The 19,619-nt window shown below is 42.1% G+C and overlaps 1 protein-coding gene across 1 annotated transcript in view; it reads left to right on the forward strand.

The window, feature by feature from the left end:
* GSH1 (glutamate-cysteine ligase) overlaps nt 1-19,619 on the forward strand; it is a 102,742-nt gene that overhangs the window by 69,086 nt on the left and 14,037 nt on the right. Inside the window, exons 12-14 of the mRNA XM_087661470.1 lie at nt 10,404-10,496; nt 10,704-10,784; nt 10,869-10,938. Of these exons, the coding sequence (XP_087517596.1) occupies nt 10,404-10,496; nt 10,704-10,784; nt 10,869-10,938 (244 nt within the window). The remainder of the gene's footprint in view (nt 1-10,403; nt 10,497-10,703; nt 10,785-10,868; nt 10,939-19,619) is intronic.

The following is a 19,619-nucleotide window of genomic DNA, read 5'->3' on the forward strand; positions in this document are numbered from 1 at the left end:
GTGTCCTAGCCTTGTTGCTAGAGGAACAACTGTTGAGATGGAGAGAGACACTGGAGATTTTGCAAAACCTCTTTGAAACGTGCGATGTTGGTACAATTGAGGTAACAGCTACCGTTAAGTGCCAGGTGTAGAGTTTGACTCTGAGGGAGAGAGTGGCCACTGATCATGCTTTGGGCCATGCAATGTGGGTGATCGGCGACGGTGGTTTTCACCTTTGGCGGTGTGGCTTCGTCATGGCTCTTTGTGAGGTTGGTGGTCTTGCGGTGACTTGGGCATTGAACACTTTTGTACAAAGACCTGTGTCGTCTTGCATCTACTTGTCCTATGGTGCTGACTGCGATGCATATCATCGGTGCTTGTTAGAGACGCAACATGTATTAGTAGTAGGTAAGGGAGGTTTGTACAATTAGGGAGCCTGCCCCTTTAACCATTTAAGGACAAAAAGTTATGGCAACATGACCTTTGTTAAGCGGCATATACAACATGGGGGACTATTCTATTTGTATGAGGCGGGGTGAGTTCGGGTGGTCGGGCGACTGGGGCTGTGCCAGTGAGGGGTTTCCATCAGGTTGGACATGGAAGATATCGGCCGAGATCCAAATGGTGTAGTCCCTGGCTGCAACTGTTTCAAGAATGCTTTTAAACAATTCATCACATTTTTGCTTGTTTCTAGCTGCCTTCTCCTCTTTCGAGTACCTGGTGCCCAAGCGTCTGGTGGGGCTTGCACGGCCGGTATTGCTACACCCCGGGTGCTCCTTTGAGCCTTCGTCTTCTTGGCTTGGGGAGTTTTCGGCCTGCGTCCTGGACAGAGTCTTTTGGGGCCTCTTCTCGGCACGTATCTCTTTAGAGTAGGCACATAGCGTTCTGGTAGAGGCGCTAGTGTCTTATGCTCCCTCCAACGGCAGAGAGCTTCCTTGCAGGCCAGCTGTATTGTGTGCTCCATGATGGCTTTTGTGGGGAAATCTGCAAAATGTGAACCAAGGTTAGGCTTTGAGGTAGGATAGAATTATTTGCATGAAAGGGATTAAACAGTGGATTATCAAGTGCTTATTAGGAGGAGGGGTGAGGTGAGGCATGTAGCGTTTATTGTAGAGGGACGGCCCCGTGATGACATTTGTCGTGCTTCGATTGCGGAGCGTATTCCAGCCATTAGCAGATCTTGGCTTATGCTAAGTTGCGTGGACTGGTTGTGATGGAGTGGAGCAAGGCTCGTCCCCGGAAGGATAGACCGAAAAGAGAAAAGGTGTATAGAAGGGAACATCGCCCTGTCTACGCCGTCAGAGATGTTGGTCAGGGCTTCCTATGGCGGTAATGAGGGTTACATACTCTCCACCTGGAGATGGGAATGGTCACACGACTTCTAGACGTGTGGTGAGAGGAGGACCAGAGAAGCTCAGCTTGTCAAACCCAACTCTTCTCCCTACGCTTGACTATCATTGCTTGTGTGTGTTGATATTATCTATACAGGGTCACAAAACCCATTGTTTATTTATGTACATATTTACGAATCCATATCACTTCGTGAGGATAAAAACCAATTGTAGAACTCAAGATTGTATTGAAGTGTGGCACATGCATCCGGTACTCGTGGTAGCTTACTCAATAACAATAGATATTTTGCAACTGAGAACCTTATCAATTAGAGAGTTTTCTTGGCTAGTTTCGGCTAAGTCCATACCCCGAATGATAGTCATCACTCAAAAGGAAGTTGGCACCATATAGGTTGGACCTCTTTGAGACCGCCATTTGGTCAATCGCTCCTCTAAGACTGTCATAATCTGGGTTCCCAGTTCGGCCATTGTAACGCGGTTTTCAAACCAACGCTTTTCAAATTGACTTAGACCCTCTGATTGTCACTTTAGTTGCTCTATCTCTAAGAAATTTGGTTGGCAGAGTACATCATTGAATGTCGCAGTTAAGCGTAGTTTGTCGGCTTCCTCATCAGAAAAGAGTTGCATGCATTCATGCAGGAGCTTCCCACCTCTTGGACATCTGGAAGCTTGGATGAAGATAGAGATTAGGATTGAGCGGCTGCACTTGATGACTGCTGTTGTGCTTCTTGTGTCCGCTTAGGGAAAGAGGGTGTAGGAGACTTGGGACTCCTAAGTGGCTTTGACACTGGCTGGGAGATTTGCTCGTGGCTGTTAGATAATTCTGCCATTTGCGTTGTTGAGGATTTAACCTTGCATGAGTAATGTTGTGCTTATGATGCTTGTTATCCACTTGGAAAATCAAAGGCTCCTTGGGCACTAGTGGCTTTTGCGTACCCTCAATAATTACATGTGATATGTGCTTATCTAGCATGCTAGGGTGAGGATCTACCCTTTGAATAGTCCCGTTTGGTTTTTTGATTTCGATAGTGAGGGACCCGGTCACTCCAATGTTTTTGACTCGAAACTTAGTTTTTCGTTTAGATTTCCTCCTGCGCTTCCTTGCTTTTGATACGATCTGGCTTTCAGCTGACAGAGGTGGTTTAGCCGGGGGCTTTGGTACCCAAATCCATCGGTTACCTGCGTAGTACCCTTGAGCACATAGCAACGCTTTGGATATCCATCGCAGAATTGTGCTGGCTCTCCATCGATGCCTTCGTCTGTAAGGCTTGGGCTTCTTTTGTGGTCTTCTACGATATTTGTAAGTCCAAAGCTTGTCCTGGGCATTGTCTCCTGACCTTCTTGTTTCAAGCATGGCCTCGCTCACAGGTTCTCTTTGTTCAACATGTGCTTGTATCAACTCTTTCAACAAGTCCTTACTCTTGTTACTAGGTTTGCCTAGTATGTTAGAACATTCCTTGTCTTTCCCTCGAGGTTTAATGAGGTCACCTTGCTAAAGGTTGCGATTATCCTCACACCCGGTAGCGTCAAGTGTATCCTCTGTGCTACATAATTGGCCTCACACTTCATCGCCTTTTTGAAGGGTCGTCTTAGAAGGGTTTCCTTTCCACAATTAGTACTAATTGGAGGGACATGGAATAGGATAGGCAAGCTTTTAGTTTCAATGATTACAAGGATGTTGCACTTCCCTATAAGTACTTGTGGGTGTCTCCCATAAGGGTTAAGAGTTGTATTAGTCGGTGTGAGCTCTGGTTGGCCTAATAGGGTTCATGCTTGTGTTTCGAGTGGCCTTGGCCTGAGGAGGTGGCTCACTTACCAGTTTAAAATGTTTTACCCTGGGGATCCGAGTCTGGGAGTCGGACCATCCGAGTCTGGATGGTCCGATTGGAATTGGTCCGACTGGTAGATCGGATTGGGTGGTCCGAGTCTCAAAATGGGTCCTACTGCCGCGTGGCAGGGTCCGACTGGAAGAGTCGGACGGTCCGATCGCGTAGTTGGTCCGATTGGACCGGGTGGTCCGACTCTAAGGTGGTGCGTCCGAGTCGGACGGTTCGACTTTGAGAGTTGGACAGTCCAAGTGTCCGATTTTGGGACTCGGACACTTGCAGCCTAGTCCGACTGCGTTTGCCGCGGCGCAGTTGCGAGGGCGCGAATGACAAATGCTATGTGTGGTGGTCTTTGTACAAGCTTCAACTTTCCAGATCAAACAAGCACAACTCAGAGAAGGTCAAGGAATACCCAAAATGACGGGGTGATAGCAAAATGACCGGATTGAATCCCTTCTGTATCTGCACTCACAGTCTCTCTCTCAAGCTCTCTCTCTCAATGTTTGACTGCAAAATGAGGCTTTCCTTGACCTTTTGAGCCTCTTATTTCCCTGCTCAAGTCTCCTTCAACCTCATGGTTGCCTCTCTTGCACCCATCTACTCAAGATTTAGATTTTATGCCTCTTTCTCCCAGTTTTCAGCCAGTTTTCAGCAGCAGAAAAGCCTTTTGTTTTCCCTGTTTCCTTGGTCCTAATCCTATTCTAGCGCAACAAAAAATCAAAAACAGTCGCTGAGGTTGATTTAGCTACTCGCCTACTCAATAACAAACCAAAATACTTACTTGTTCCGAAGATCAAACCACCTAGATCTCCTATCTATCCCAAGCACCGGTTCGGGTTGAAAACCCTACCCCTATGCTCGATTCGAAGCGCGCGGCGCTCAAGGCTCGATTCCGTTGGTCCTAGCAACGGAACCAAAATGAAGGGAGCTACAAGCTCAACCCCCGAGACCTACGGATCGCTTATTGGTCAAGCGTTTCAAGCCGAGCGGCCATGGCTACCTCTCATATAGCTGAAGCACCCTCCCTACCTATGGGGTGTAGTGAGCTTACCTTGATGCCCGATCGAGTATCCTCCTCTCTCGTGCATGCCGGTAGCTCCATGATCCTTGAGACAAGCTCAAGCAACCTCAATCCCTCTCCAATAAGCTTGATCCTCCATAGCCGCGCGAGACAAGAGAAGGGTAGAGAAGAGAAGAAGATGAAGAGAGGGGATGAGGAGCTTCTTCTCCTTGATCCCTCACTCTCACACACTCTCTCTCACTCCCTCACTCCCTCACACTCACTCACTCCCTCTCTCAAGCACAAGCAAGAAGGCAAGAAGAAGAGAAGAAGAAGAAGAAGCTTTTTGCCACACACAAGAATGATATTCTCATTCACTTTTCAACTTTATATACGAAACCCTAAATCCCTTTTGGGGGGTCATTCCCTTATCTCCTTTTTTACATGGCCGGCCGTGGCCTAGGCCCTTTTTTCCATTGTCCTCCTATCTTCCTAGCTTCCTTCCTATTGTCCATCTACCTTCATAAATTGCACGAGTGAGAGCCCGATACTCTTAAAATAAGTCATGGTGCGCCCTATGCCTTTTTTACAAAAGTATTGACTTGCACTTTTTCTCGTGCGCCTTTCTCCTTGCCTTAGGACTTTTCAGCACTTTTTATGTTTCCACATTCTTCTTGGCGCGCCTTCGTCTTCTGTTTCACTTTTGCCTTGGCCTTGTCTTCTACTTCAGATTTTCCGACTTTTCCACCTTGTTCGTTTGAGGGTTAACAGCATACTAGGGGCAGATGACAATAGAAATGCAAATTTGATAGCAAGAGACGTAGTAAATCGTGTGGTAAGGATATTGAATGCCATCATTGTGGCAAGAAGGATCACTTAAAATGTGACTGCTACAAATGGAAGAAAGAGAGGTGAAAGGGCAAGAAGACAGATGATAGCAAGGAAGAGAAGAAAGAGGGTCAACCTAAGAAGAGCAGTGTTAAAATTGAAGAAGTGAATGTAGTCACTTATGACAGTGACAATGGGAATGACGTAGTCTTTGTCTCTTCACACTTTGGTGCACATGCTTTACTTGCAGATACAGATGATGACGTGCATATCTGGATTCTCGATTCAGGTGCTTCCTTTCATGCCATCCCTCATCATGAATGGTTCTCTGCCTATACAGGGGGTCGACATGGTGTTGTTCATCTTGGGGACAACTATGCATGTGACATTGTAGGTATTGACAGTGTGTAGTTGCAGTTTCAGCATGGTTTTGTCTTCACACTTCAGCATGTATGGCATGTACCTTAGCTCAAGAAGAGCTTGATTAGCACAGGGCAGCTAGATGATGATGGATTTTATACCACCTTTGGTGATGGGAAATAGGATATTTGTAAGGGATCTAGAGTGATTGCCAGAGGTTGTAAAAGTGATACCTTGTATCCTCTCTATGTATGTAGTGTGAGTGATCATGTTGTTGCCGTGATCGAGCAACCAAGTGTTTCTTTGTCGCATGGCAAGTTGGGACACATGAGTCAAACTGGAATGAAAGTTCTCTCTCGTTTGGGTTACTTGCCTTGTCTTCGTTATGCTGATTTTGAGCATTGTGATCATTGTATTTATGGTAAACATGCATACACATCTCATAAAAAGTCTCTTTCACTGAAATCTTCTCCTCTAGAGTTAGTACATTCGGATGTTTGTCAAATGCTAGGATTATCTTTAGGGGGAAAGAAATATTTTGTCACCTTTGTTGATGATGCTACATGGAAAGTATGGGTTTAGCCTATTCGTAGCAAGGATGAAGTGCTTGATAAGTTTAAAAAATTCTTGGCATTGGCTGAAAATCAGACATATAAGACACTTAAGTGTCTTCGCTCTGACAATGGTGGGGAATATGTGTCCAAGGCCTTTCAGGCATTTTGTGACAGCAAAGGGATAAAGAGGGAGCTCACTACTCCTCATAATCCATCCCAAAAAGGAGTTGCAGAGCGTATGAATCGGACCGTACATGATAAAGTCCGTACGATGCTGTCTCATGCTGCATAACCCCATGGTTTTTGGGCAGAGGTTGTTATGACAGCTGTTCACTTAATTAATTGGTCACTAAACAAGTCTTTGGTGGGGGGGGGGAGGGGGAGTTCCCCAAGAAGCGTGGTCGGGCAAGCCACCTTCATATGCTCATCTGAAAGTGTTTGGCTGTGAGGCTGTTGTGCACATTCGTAAACAAAAACGTAGCAAACTTGAGCCAAAGTCCTGTAAATGCATTTTCCTAGGATATGGTGACGAGGGTGAAATGGGGTATAAATTGTGGGATCCCGAGAAAAGGAAAGTAGTACGCAGCAATGACGTTATCTTCCGGGAAGATCTGATGCACAAACAGCCCGAAAAGACTGAGGAGGTCCGTAGGGTTGTATTCGAGGAAGAAATACCTTTTGGACAGCAAAATGTGCCCGCTGTACAGCAGCAAATACCTGCTGTAAATGAACCTGTAAATGCAGGAAATGATGCTGAAAATGATCAGCCAGCTATTGCCCATGAAAATTAGCCATTACATGTGCAGGAACAGCCAAGACAGCAAGTTGTTAATGCTGATTTGTAGGTTGAAATGCCAGGACAGCATGTTGAAAGTGGAAATTTGCAGGAACAGCCAGCAAACAATGACCATTAGGTTAGGAGATCGTCTAGGGCTACTAGAAAACCTGACAGGTTTGTTCCTGGTGCAATTAATGCGGCTGATTATGTCATGTTGACAGACTGTGGTGAACCATCTTGCTTCAAGGGAGCAATGAACAGACATGATAGCAAGAAATGGTATAAAGCCATGCTGTCAGAGATGGAATCTCTTGAAAAAAATGGCACTTGGGACTTGGTGCAGTTGCCTAAAGGGTAGAAAACCCTTCCATGCAAAACCCGATGAGGCACTTTCTCCCGAACCTGACTATTGGAGCCCCTATCATACAAAGTTTGCAAAAGCATACAGATGCTTTTCTAGACTACCATCTCATGGACACATAACCCATTAGAATACAATAGCCTCACTAGCAAGGAGGCAAAGCAGTTGATTAGTGTGTTAAGAGATACCATGGAATAGTTGAAAGAGAAAGCAGAGAAAGAAGAAGTAGCATTGGCTGCAAATGCACAAGAAATAGTAGAAAAGAACAAAGAAAATGTAAGTTTACATTGTTGAAAATTATCCACATCCAATCAAAGATATTGATGCTATCTCTACAGAAAGGTTTTTAGCTCCTCTAATGGACACAGTCTTCTGGTTGCAAGCCCTGAATACTTGAAGTTATTGAGATTGTAAAGGTTAGTTGGTTCACTAGTGAACTACAGAGAAGCATTGGAGTTGCTATTCAGGAGCTTCTGGTTCTTCACCCAAGTACAAAGCAAGATTGGTTGCAAAGGGATACAAGCAGGAACATGGAATTGACTTTGATGAGATTTTCTCTCCTGTAGTCAAGATGACTACATTGAGAACCATTTTGGGCTTGGTTGCAGTTGAGGATATGGAGCTCATACAGATGGATGTAAAGATTGCGTTATTACATGGTGATCTGCATGAAGACATATATATGCAGCAGCCTGAAGGGTTTGTTCAACAAGGGAAGGAAAAAATGGTATGTAAACTCAAAAGGAGTTTGTATGGGCTGAAACAAGCACAGAATGGTATTATAAATTTGATACATTCATGCAGTCCCAAGGCTTTCATAGAAGTCAAGTAGATCACTGCTTGTACACCAAGAAGGCAGCAGATGGCAGCGTGATTATCTTGGTTTTGTATGTTGATGACATGCTGATTGCTGACAGGGATATTCATGCCTTGGACTCACTGAAGCAAAGTCTTCATGGCAACTTTGACATGAAGGATTTTGGTGATGCAAATCACATTCTTGGCATGCGAATACTCAGAGAAAGATTGAAAGGCTTACTCTATCTATCTCAGCAGGAGTATATCTCCAAATTTTTGCAGCGTTTGAATATGGAGGAGGGGAAAATAATTGGGGTTCCATTGCCTCTATATTTGAAACTCAGTACAGAGGACAACCCTACATCTGATGATAAGAAGGATGAAATGGGCAAGATAGCATATGCTTCAGCTGTTGGCAGTTTGATGTATGCTATGGTTGCTACACGTCCTGACATTGCCTTTGTAGTGGGAGTGGTTAGCAGATACATGGCAAAACCTGGTAAAAAGCATTGGGAAATAGTGAAAAGTATTATGAGATACCTGAAAGGCACAAAGGGGTTGTGCATCTGTGTTGGAAAGCAGAAGGCATCTGTCATTGGCTTTACGGATGCAGACTATGCTGGTCATGCGGATTGTAGAAAGTCCACTTCTGGGTATGTGTTTACCTTCACAGGAGGAGTAGTCTCTTGGATCTCCAGGCTAGAGAGTGTGTTGCATTATCTAGTATAGAGGCACAGTATGTGGCTGCCATTGAGGCATGCAAGGAGGCTTTATGGCTTTTACGTTTGGTGGGAGAGCTTGGCATTACAAAGTTACTTGTTCTCCATTGTGACAGTCAGAGTGCTATCATGCTAGCACGGAATCCTGTCTTTCATGCAAAGACGAAGCACATACAGGTGAAGTACCACTTTATTAGAGATGTACTTGACAGCAAGAGCATTGAGCTTGTCAAAGTGCATACAGATGATAATCTTGCAGACCTTCTCACGAAGGGCCTTCCAATAGAGCGGTTTGGTTATTGCCGACAGATGATGGGAGTTGGATAGATATAAGCATTTCAGCTTTGTAGATACCTAGGCTTAGCTGATTCTTTTCTCCTCTTAAGGCAGGTCTTTAGGTGGGAGGTTGTTGGGAATAAAGGCCCTCATGCCTTTTAATGTGCTCGGGTGTGAACACACGCTTAGCACTTGTACTTTCATATCTGTCTAAAAGCTAAAGTGGTACACTCCTCATTGTACCCAAAAAGATCGTGCTCAGTCTCACTCTCACTCACTCTCTCTCTGCTTCTAACAATCCTTGCGTGTCTCGATCCTCGCGCTCGCCCGTCACTACACACACACACACACACACACACACACTCTCTTTTTTTTTTTTTCGTAAAACACACACTCTCTCTCTCTCTCTCTCTCTCTCTCTCTCTTTCATGTAAATATAGTACAAGTGTCATATGAGTAGCACTACAAGTATGACAGAATTTGAAGAAGTCATAGCATGCTAGAGAAACAGATCAAACCAAACCCCCAACAACATACACCAGCACCAGCTGCACAAAAAGTTGTTATAGTCTATTTAGCCCAGGCCCTCAAGTTATAGTTTTGAAAGCAAAAAGAGAAGGGAAAGCAAAGAACGTTCCTTTTTGCAGCTAGGATCTAAATAGGGGTAGGTGTGTAAGGATTGGCTATTTGGATATTATGATTGCGAGAGTCATGACACTTAATGCGCTTTTGAATGCATTTGCTTTGCTCCTGTCACCATTGTCCATTCACGAACTATAGAACTTCTGGAGTTGTTAACATGGACGCTATATCACTGTTGTTTCATGTGTACAAGTGCACAATGTGTAAGCTTGTCTGTTTGTAGAGAAATGGCTTGCTCTAGAATGAGTAAGTATACAGTCCTCAGGGGCTAAGGCTACTGCCTTTGACAAACTTGCACATTTAGTTCTACTAATCAAAGCCAGCTTTATAATCAGTAGCATCAACAATTGTTAATGTAACCAGTGTTCTAGATTAGGATTAACAGGATACGGTGTCAGCAGCCGAGTGGTCTGCCAAGATTAGAGAAACACTAAAAGCTGCAGGGATGTATTTTTTCTTGTACCTGGTTTTAGCTAGAATATGTATTTTCCTTCTGAATATTATCATTAGTGAATTTTCTCTCACACTACTCAGGCATTTTTATGGTGCTCTGTACATGCTTAAATGATGCTTCAGGTATGTTGATTCTACCATGCAACACTAGTGCAATGTTTATATCTTTATAAGTGTGAATACTCTTCACGTATTCCTTATGCATTCTGTGCTATCTTTTTATAAATTGTTGATAGCTCTCATAAAACTGTTGTACCTGGGGTCCTCGAATATATCTCTCTTCAGAAAGTTATCATTAGTGAGTTTTCTGTTATATTAGTTGCAAAAAGTTGTGGTGACATTTCAGTGGACCGTTTCACATGACATGGGCGATGTTCATATCTTTGTATGTACAAATGCCCTTATGGTGCTTTTTCTAGGAATATTTGAAAGTTTTTCTGAAGCTTCAGCCTATGTGCATATTTCTTTTGCATACAGGTTGGCCTTCTATATGATGACACATCACTTCAAGCTGCTCTGGATTTGATTAAGGATTGGACCCCGGAAGAACGCACAATGCTGAGGAATAAGGTGTAAATTATGAATTTATTCATTTTCCCATTGCTTTGAGTTTAGGTTGCTTTGTCTGAGTTAGAAATGGGTTCTTGACATGCCAAGGATGATGGTGGTTTCAGTATTGATTTCAGAGGGGGGCAAAAGTTTTTGAGTGTGGTTTATCTGTAAGTTGGCCAGCTTTGCACAAGGACTTTTTTTAAGCAGGACAGTGGCTTTTTGCAGGTCACGAGCCTGGGTCTGAAGACTCCATTCAGGGATGGGTATTTAAGACATGTGGCACAAGATGTTGTCTCTCTCGCAAAGGTAGCCAAACTTTGCCTTCTCAATTTCACTTTTAAGCTTTACAAACTGTAAGTCTTCCTCTTAACTTTTTTTTGGTCAATATAGGACGGGTTGCAACGAAGGGGGTATCAAGAGTCTGGTTTCTTGAAGGAAATAGTTGAAGTTGTTACTACAGGTAAATCTTTTACTCCTGTCTAATTGACATGATCAATTGATCCTTTTGCAAGTAGTGATTGCCAATTTTGTAATTGAAGTATCCAGTAGCTTGATGAGGGACAACTAGTTCATAGGTGAGTTTACACAAGCTGAAATGAGCTCCTCCCAATCTCCCGTCAGCCTTCTCCCTACTTGCATGGGCAAGTTTTGCCAAGTGGTAACCTTCGTAAACTGATTTCCAACAATTTCTAACATTATTATATTAATTTAAAATATTAATTTTAAAAATAATTAAATAATTATTTCATGTTCGAAAAAATAATCTAATCAGCCAACAATTAAATTGGCTAGGCCATGAGTATTGACTCAACATCAACTAGTAGCTCTCATAACTTGCATCTTCAATGCATATTTTGGGGCTTTATTGTCAAGGGTTTTTGAAATAGGAGGTATGAAATGGGTTTCATAGGTCTCATAATAGTTTTTGTAAATGTTAGAAAGGGGTTTCGTTCGAGATGAAAAAAAGTATGAAAGTTTTTATATACATATACATAGGACTCATATGACATACAAATCAAAGATTGACATGATTCATATATCTATACAATGCCAATGAACATTCAATATAGCACCAATATTTGCATGAAAGTTTTTATATACATATACATAGGACTCATATGACATACAAATCAAAGATTGACATGATTCATATATCTATACAATGCAAATGAACATTCAATATAGCACCAATATTTGCATGTATCATGGCCCAGTATCCATACCCAACATCAACTTTAGCTGTAAAACAAGCCATCATTAATATATGCAATAATCATGGATAACAACTCAAAACAATCAATGCCAATATCCATGTCAATGTGTTAAATAAATCCATGATAAATGTTGATTACAAAAGTTCCAAGACATTTAGGGTATGGCATTTGTGAAAGTTTAAAATAGGTGTTTCATATATTTATGAAACACGTAGTTATGAAATGAGTCTCCTAACCTTATGAAACGGGTTTAAAATAGGTGTTTCATATATTTATGAAACACGTAGTTATGAAATGAGTCTCCTAACCTTATGAAACGGGTTTCTTGGCAACTATGGCAATACCCATCTTTTAGACTTATGTTTGATTATTACTTATGCACCATTGCTGATTATTATGATTTGAATCTTGTCTCCAATTTCATGGATTATGGCTGATTTTGGAATAGACTGATATATAAATTAAGTCTTGAGAGTTAATAGATTGATTCATAAATTATGTGTATATAGCATATGACTGATTTTGTGATTAGAGTACTGAAATCTAACTGTTTTAGACTGTTTGGTAACTGGTATATGGCTTATCAATGATTTCTATGCATTTCCAATCTCTAGGTTTCAAGTGTCTTTTGAAAATTTTTAATTTATATTTATATTTGTACATATATAATATGTATATTCACATGCCATTTCCCTCAATTCCCAGTCCCTGACCCTAGGCACTCCCCCTATTCCAAAGAGTCTCATTCCCATTACCATTCCTAGCTCCTAGCAAAGATACAACTATCTTGAGATTACTTTTGCAAGGTTGAGATTTACAATGATGAGAGCAACTAAGGATAGGCTAACCTAAGGCTATGCAGCATTAGGAGCCATGGAGAACCAATGCATGCATATACAGTGCCAAGAACCTTGCACGAAGCTTTGTCTTTTTGACACATTGGTTACACCAATACTCTTATAAGGAGCTCCTATTTGGGGATCGAGCCTCTATTGAGAAACCACTTCTTCAGTTTTCACACTTCAATTAGGGTTTCACACTGACAGCCGAAAATAGAGCCGATGTCCATATTTTGGTTACTTCATTAGTAGGTGCCCACTCAGTGTCGCACCACTCTAGACAGCTTATGCCTATAAATAAGCCGCCACTCCATTCATTCCATACTCCACTTTAGTCATTCTTCCCTCCTCTTCTTTTGTCACTCCGACACTCTCTCCACGCCACTTTTGCTCGCCATAGTTGCATGGAAATACATTTCCTAAGGTAGGAAATGTACAAAATGGGTAAGCAACGTTTGTTAACTTTTTGAGGTATTTCTAATATATCAAAAAAATGTAAGTGGCTTGAAAGTGACGTTTTGGCCCAAAAAAGTATACTCTATCATGAAAGCAACTTTTTCTCGTTGTGAAAGCACCAGAAAGTGGTGTTTTCCCCTTGCAATTGTGCCTTCTACCTAAAACCTTGGGATTCATGAATCATGATAGACTACAGCCTTTTAGACAGTCCATCAACAATTTGCACTCCACCCTTATGAGGAGCTTATAATGCCTCTTCGAGCTATAAGATACTCCTCATACTTGTATTGCAGCTCGCATAAGTGTTGTTGTAGCTATGTACGAGGATCTACTTGAGAGCTCCAACTCTAGCAACAAGAGTGATGAGGAGGAGGAGGAGGAGATTGAGGACAGTGAAAAGGACATGCAAGATGAGTCATGACTCATGATACATTCTCTAGGTCTTAGGATTGGCTATTAGTAATTTTCATTATCCATTTTTGTATTGAATATTTAACAAGGTTCTTGAGGCTTTGGATTTGTTTGACACTTCATTACTTCAATGATTTTATTTATGCTTGCTACTTTAATCCTTGCTTTAAAATGATACTTAAATTTTCCTTTTAAATTTATGTTAACAATCATTGATAAGGATGTCAACAGTCATAAACCGAAATGTGATTTACAACTAGTCAGTAACACCTATTTTCTTGAAGGTTTGATATTGTTTTCATGCTTATAGTGTACAATTTGATCATTGGTCATATAGATAATGGATAGGTAGGATTACTTCTTTGAGTATTTCATGTATATGTGTTCTATAACCCATATTTTTTACTATGTAGATAAGAAGCGTTTTTTAGATGTTTCCTAAAAATTAATACTTTAGGAAACTATTTTGAAACCCATTTCCTATCTTGCCATCTTCAAAACTCCTGGCTACCATGTTGCCCACACCCCTATCAAAGGACATCGTAGTTCGTGGCCATCTCTACTCTTTACTCACCCTGGCATCATCTTCCCTCATTAGACACTAGCTTTTCTTATCGAGGAGTCAGTCTCCATCATTTGGCGTCATCCTACTTCCTGTGTTTGCAGCAGCATCTGGAGGCTCTTCATCAACAAGCATCAACTCCCATCAGTCTAGTATCACCTTGGCATTTGCGTTTTGCGGTTTGGAGGTCTTCCCTCTGCATGGTGTTGGCTCTCTCCACTTGGCATCGGCTTTTCAACACTTGGCATCAGTCTTCTTTCCCCTGGCGTCAACACCTTGAGCCCTTGGTCTTTGCGTTTTGCTGCTTGGGGACTTCCTCCACACTTGGTGTCATCATCCGGCACATGGTGCCATCATTTGGACCGCTCTCCTTGCACTGGAAAACTCTGACACACTTAGGGATTTGCGATTGCTGCCCAAGCCATCTCCTTGGCATTTGAGGATTGTGCTGGTGATCTTATTCCTCATCTCCGACGGTATTAGGGGACTATAGTTGGACGCTCCCTCGATAGCTATCCTCCACCTTCCAGTGATTACTTCGATAGGCCATTGCTTGGAGGACCGGGTTTTACTTCCTTCACTGTGCAGATTCCCCACAAGTGTTGGTCCTTGCGTGAGACATGATAGTGCAGTTATCTTTTGAGCTTCGGCTCTGTTGTATTAGCTTTCCTTCTCATAGTATGATTTAGTGCATCATCATCGGGTTCTTCTTGTGTTTCTTAGTTTCTCTCCTCTCTCAATATTTGCCGTACATACCATCCTACTGTCTCTTTGCATTGCCACATATCTTGAAATGGTATCACATCATACCTGTTTCTTGACAGCCTCTGTCATAGGAGGAGAGTTATAGCAGAGCAATCACCACTAGATGGAGGAGAGGTTTACAATGAACGGGCTTAGATGGAGAGAACCCTTGGAATGCCCACCTAGGATCCAACTTACACATGAGATACGACACACGCTTTATCCGCTAACATGAAGGGATTGGGCATTAGACTCGTCTCTTAGCCATAGAGCTAGATAGGCTCACCCTCAAGCCTAGGAGGTAGCAATACTCCGGTTCACAACCGCATCCCAAGTACCAATGTCCCATACCACTAGTCCACACCATCTTGGTGTGTCTTGGGCCCTCTTGGACCATAAGGTCCCCTTCTACCTACACTTCCCTAGGATCAAAAACTAGATGGAGACAACTTCAACTTCTCAAAGTTGATGATGGAGGCCATTTTGGAGTCTTGTGATCTTGCAGAGATGGTGATCAAGAAGACCAACTATCCAATGGGTAAGGATACCAACCCTCTTTCTGCATCTAAGGATGTTGATTTGGAAAAGACCCATGTGCATTGAGAAAAATCAAATGCTTGCATTTATTCCTTCATATTTCTCTCATGCACGCAGTCATTGCTTAACATTGGAGCAGCTATACAACCAGTTGACGCCCATGGAATGGGTGTACTTGGAGGTTCTGATGCAAGCTTAGGATCTAAACAAGTCTACATCAACAAAAGATCACACCAACCAGCTGCAATAGCTCTAGCAGGAGATTCTCTAGGTAGGGAAGGTGGTCTCCTCCAAAAATATGGCTGCAAGATTGTTGATACACTTACCCTCTCAATATAGTGGGTTTTACTCTTCTTTGATCACATCCAAGCTCTAAACAAGTTGATAACATCATATGGGAAGAGTTAGTGCCACGATGTTGGATCAGGAGCATCGACCCAAAGCTACATTCTCTCTTGAAGGGGAATATGGAGGCTTTGATAGGTCAAAATGCAAACTCAGAGAAGAAAGGGCAAGGAAGAGGAGGACAAATCCAAAGAGGAGTCCATCTACCACAAATGTGGTAAGACAAGCCACTTCAAGAAGTACCCAAACAAGTGCAAGAAAGACAAGAAGGGGACATCCAAGAAGGATTCCCATGAGCAATGGCTGCTCCATCTTGATCTATGTTTCTACTTTTGGAGGTGCTGGAGTCATCACCCTCCAAGGATGTGGCATTGATCGTGGACAATGGTGCTTTATGCTACATGACTCCGTCAAAGGAAGGATTTTGCACTTCTGTTCAATGCAAGGCAAAGTTTTTATTCTCAACAATTCCTTAGTTCCAAGTCGTGGCATTGGAGAGATTCGGATCATTCCAAATGGACATGGCAGTGCTTTCATATCGAAGATGCACCCGATCTTGGCTTCCAACTCTTGTCAATAAACAAGACCTGAAGCTTGGGCCTGCTTGTAGAGTTTGATGCTAACTATTTCTGGATCCAAGATGGCTAGACATGTGATGGTGTGTCAATTCTATGAGGAGCATGGCATCTACATGTTGAAGAGCAAAATGGCTCTCTCAAATGATCTCCTTTTTTGTAAGTCCCAGACTGAGTTACCCACTTGTGTGGCATGCTTGTTTCAATCACCTCAACCACAAGTACCTTCAGAAGGCAGCTCATGACAAGACGGCCCGTGGCTTACCAAAGGTTGGGATGATTTAAACACCTTGTATATCCTGCATCAAAGGCCAAACATGAATGTGGAGCCAATCACTCAAACTCAAGAGATGCAATAAAGTGTGCAATTACTTACTTGAAAGTATTTGTGCTTTGCCTAAGGTAAAAGGAAAACCTTAATGTGAATTTTAGAAAGGTTTAGTAACCTCTCTAAATGTTTGTTAGAATTTAGCTTTCCTTTTAAATGATTCCCTAAACCTTTAGAAAGTTCAATGCAGACAGTAGGTGGCACTAGTGGGAAGGCAGCTGATGGGCCTCGGAGACACACACAGAGGCAGAAAATGTATTCAATGCCAAGCTGCCATCAACCTGGTTTGTTGCACCATTTCACCAGATTTGCCAATACCGTACAGAGTAAAACACAAATTAAAATCACACATGTTCACTTGCCAAGCTTTCATTCAGGTCACAGAAATCTTGGAAATGTACATCTAGTGACTGCCAGAGGCAGATATTTTCTCCCATGAAAAGAAAATTCTACTAAAGGCACCTTAGTAATAATCATCAACAAAGCCAATACATCATACAAAGTTCCAAAAAACAAGGAATGAAAATAAAAACAAAACATCAGCCAGCATCTCCCTGGATTCTGCTCAAGAGGGGTGCACAATACAAGGGTATTGAAAGAAACAGCCTAGCAGTCTAACAGTGTCAAAACTAGTCCAGCAGCCTAATAGACAGTTTCAACCTAGAGTAAACCAAGTCAGTAATGATAAGTGCACAGGAGCTCATGCCAAGTGGGGCATGCCAAGTGGGGTGCCTTTATATAGGCTACAAATGCCTGAGACACGAGTTCACAATGAACACCTCCCTAGAGAAACCCCTAAATCACCAGAGTACCATATACATTTCTAACAGCCATAGCTGCCTCAGGGGTTTGGCACAATCAGAAAGTGTTTGCATTTCATATGGAAATTTGAGGAGGTGCTATTGGTTTGGGAAGTCTACGATAGCTTCTTCTTGTGGTAAGATAAAGAAATTTTATTAACTAAAACAAAACATGAGTAATCACTTCAGTATACAAGAAGTTGCACTATTTCATGAAGTTTTGGAATGTGGACTATCTAGACTTATTCTTGGAATAACTGCAATCCAAATCCTCTATGAATACGTAGGATTTTGAAGCAGAGAGAGAGAGAGAGAGAGAGAGAGAGAGAGAGAGAGAGAGAGAGAGAGAGAGAAGATTACGAAAAAAAGAGAGAGAGAGAGAAGGTTGGATCAAACATGGGCGTAGCTTAGTATTGCAATCTCAATGGAATACATTGAGATTCCTTGAATCTCCTTTGCTTTCCTTGCCTCTTGCTATCACAAGTGACCAGCAAGCCTTCAAACCAAATTTTCCCTTGGTTTGCTCAAGGAATTGGCCTTCGTTATGCTCCTTCTGTGACAAATTCAGCCCCAAATCACCGTTGCCTGAATGGCCTCCTAAATCTCTTCAAAATTTCCCCAATTTTAGTGACTCAAATTCAAGTCTCTAAGCCTCCAAAATCTAAGCAGACTTCCTGAGGAGGTTGTTAGACCTTAATTTCTATTGTAAATTAGGGTTTATAGCAAAGATTCTTCAAAATCTCCACCTCCAATGGTTGGAATTGCTAGAAATCATTGAGGAAAGATGAGAAATGGCTAGAGGATTAGAGAGAATGATGTACCCATAGAAACTTCAGAATATCATTACCAAAAACTAATCAAATCAGTTGCTGCCCTGTCTAGGAGTGCAATTCTTGCTGTCAGCTATTGCTAGGAGGCCCAAAATGGGCTGTCACCAACCCAAACTTCTGCTCTGCATTGTTTGGCAATCTTCCAAGGGAGCTGTCTTTTAGGGTTTGGTAATAGCTGTTATAGCCTCTTAACTGCAAGTACAGCCTTCTCCCACTTCTTTTTTTCCCATAATCAAGTGGTTACTCTACTGGTAAGCCACTTGTTTTTATTAATCCATTAACTTGGGTTCAATTCTTCCTTTTTGTACTAAATGGCCGTGTGGAATGTAGGAGATAAACCAAAGACCCTCTAGTCACCACCTACCTTGTTCAACTTTATGTCCTTAAATAGGCCCTACTACACTGCATTATGACAATGAGAGTTGCATTGCTTTGGAATGGAATCCCATATTCTATGCTTAGGTTGAAGCACATTGAGATACAATAACATTTCGTTCGGGTGAAAATCTTGGATGAGACCATTGATGTGGTTTATTGCAAGATGGAGGATACCTTGGCAGATTTGTTTATGAAGGCTCAGACCATTCTTCGATAACACTCCAAATCCCTAAGCCATATGTCCCATCCAAGAATTGAAGGGGGAAGTTAGAGATTTATTTATCCCCTGGACAAGCATTGGCAGGTTATTGATGTATAGTTAGTACTCTAGGACACAATTACACATTTTCTATTTATTAGGTCGAACAGCTCAATGCAGTCTACAAGTCATTTTCAGCTTTGCTGGGTAGTCAAGCATGCTAGACAGGTTGTGCAGGATACCATGTGGCAGCTACACGTTAGTGTGCAGCATTTTAGGCATTATTTTATTCAAGGATTGCATATGTACAGCAGTTGGACAATTTTCACTGGCCAACTTGATTATTTTATTGTTATTTTTGATGACTATTTATAGGCAGCCTGCCCCGATCATCATTCGTTTGTCTTTTTAGGTGATGAGAGAGCATGGCTTGCAGAGATACATTTAAGAGGTGCAAGACCTCCTGGTCACTGCAAATCACTTGTAACATAGCCGCACAAGTCCTTTGCCACAAGAAGGTTACAGACCATAAAACTCCACAGTAGGTAGTTTGAGCCATCAAGTTTGTCCTCCTGAGTTAGGACACCAAGGATGTTGCTCTGGTCATTATTCCCCTAACATGCCATGCAGTCAATGATAGAGTATACATTTTCCTTTTTCATGCCTTCTTCATTTCAGCATTCATCTACTGTAGAGTTTTGCATTTTATTGTCTCTTTTCTCTCTCCCTCTTCTCTCGTGTTCATTTTCTTTTAGTTCAGTCATATACTTCCACATGCACTACACTTTGACAAGAGGTGCTCTAATGGATGATGGGGAGTCTAAGTAACGATCTGGGTGCCATACAAATAATTGTGCTAAATTTCAAGCGCATGAATGACTACCAACAATTCTTTCGCTTGCAGTAGTAACCAATTGTTTCAA

This window comes from Lygodium microphyllum, chromosome 21, assembly GCF_053477565.2.
Source record: "Lygodium microphyllum isolate KBCC chromosome 21, Lygodium_microphyllum_v1.1.10, whole genome shotgun sequence".
In the NCBI taxonomy this organism is placed as follows: domain Eukaryota; kingdom Viridiplantae; phylum Streptophyta; class Polypodiopsida; order Schizaeales; family Lygodiaceae; genus Lygodium; species Lygodium microphyllum.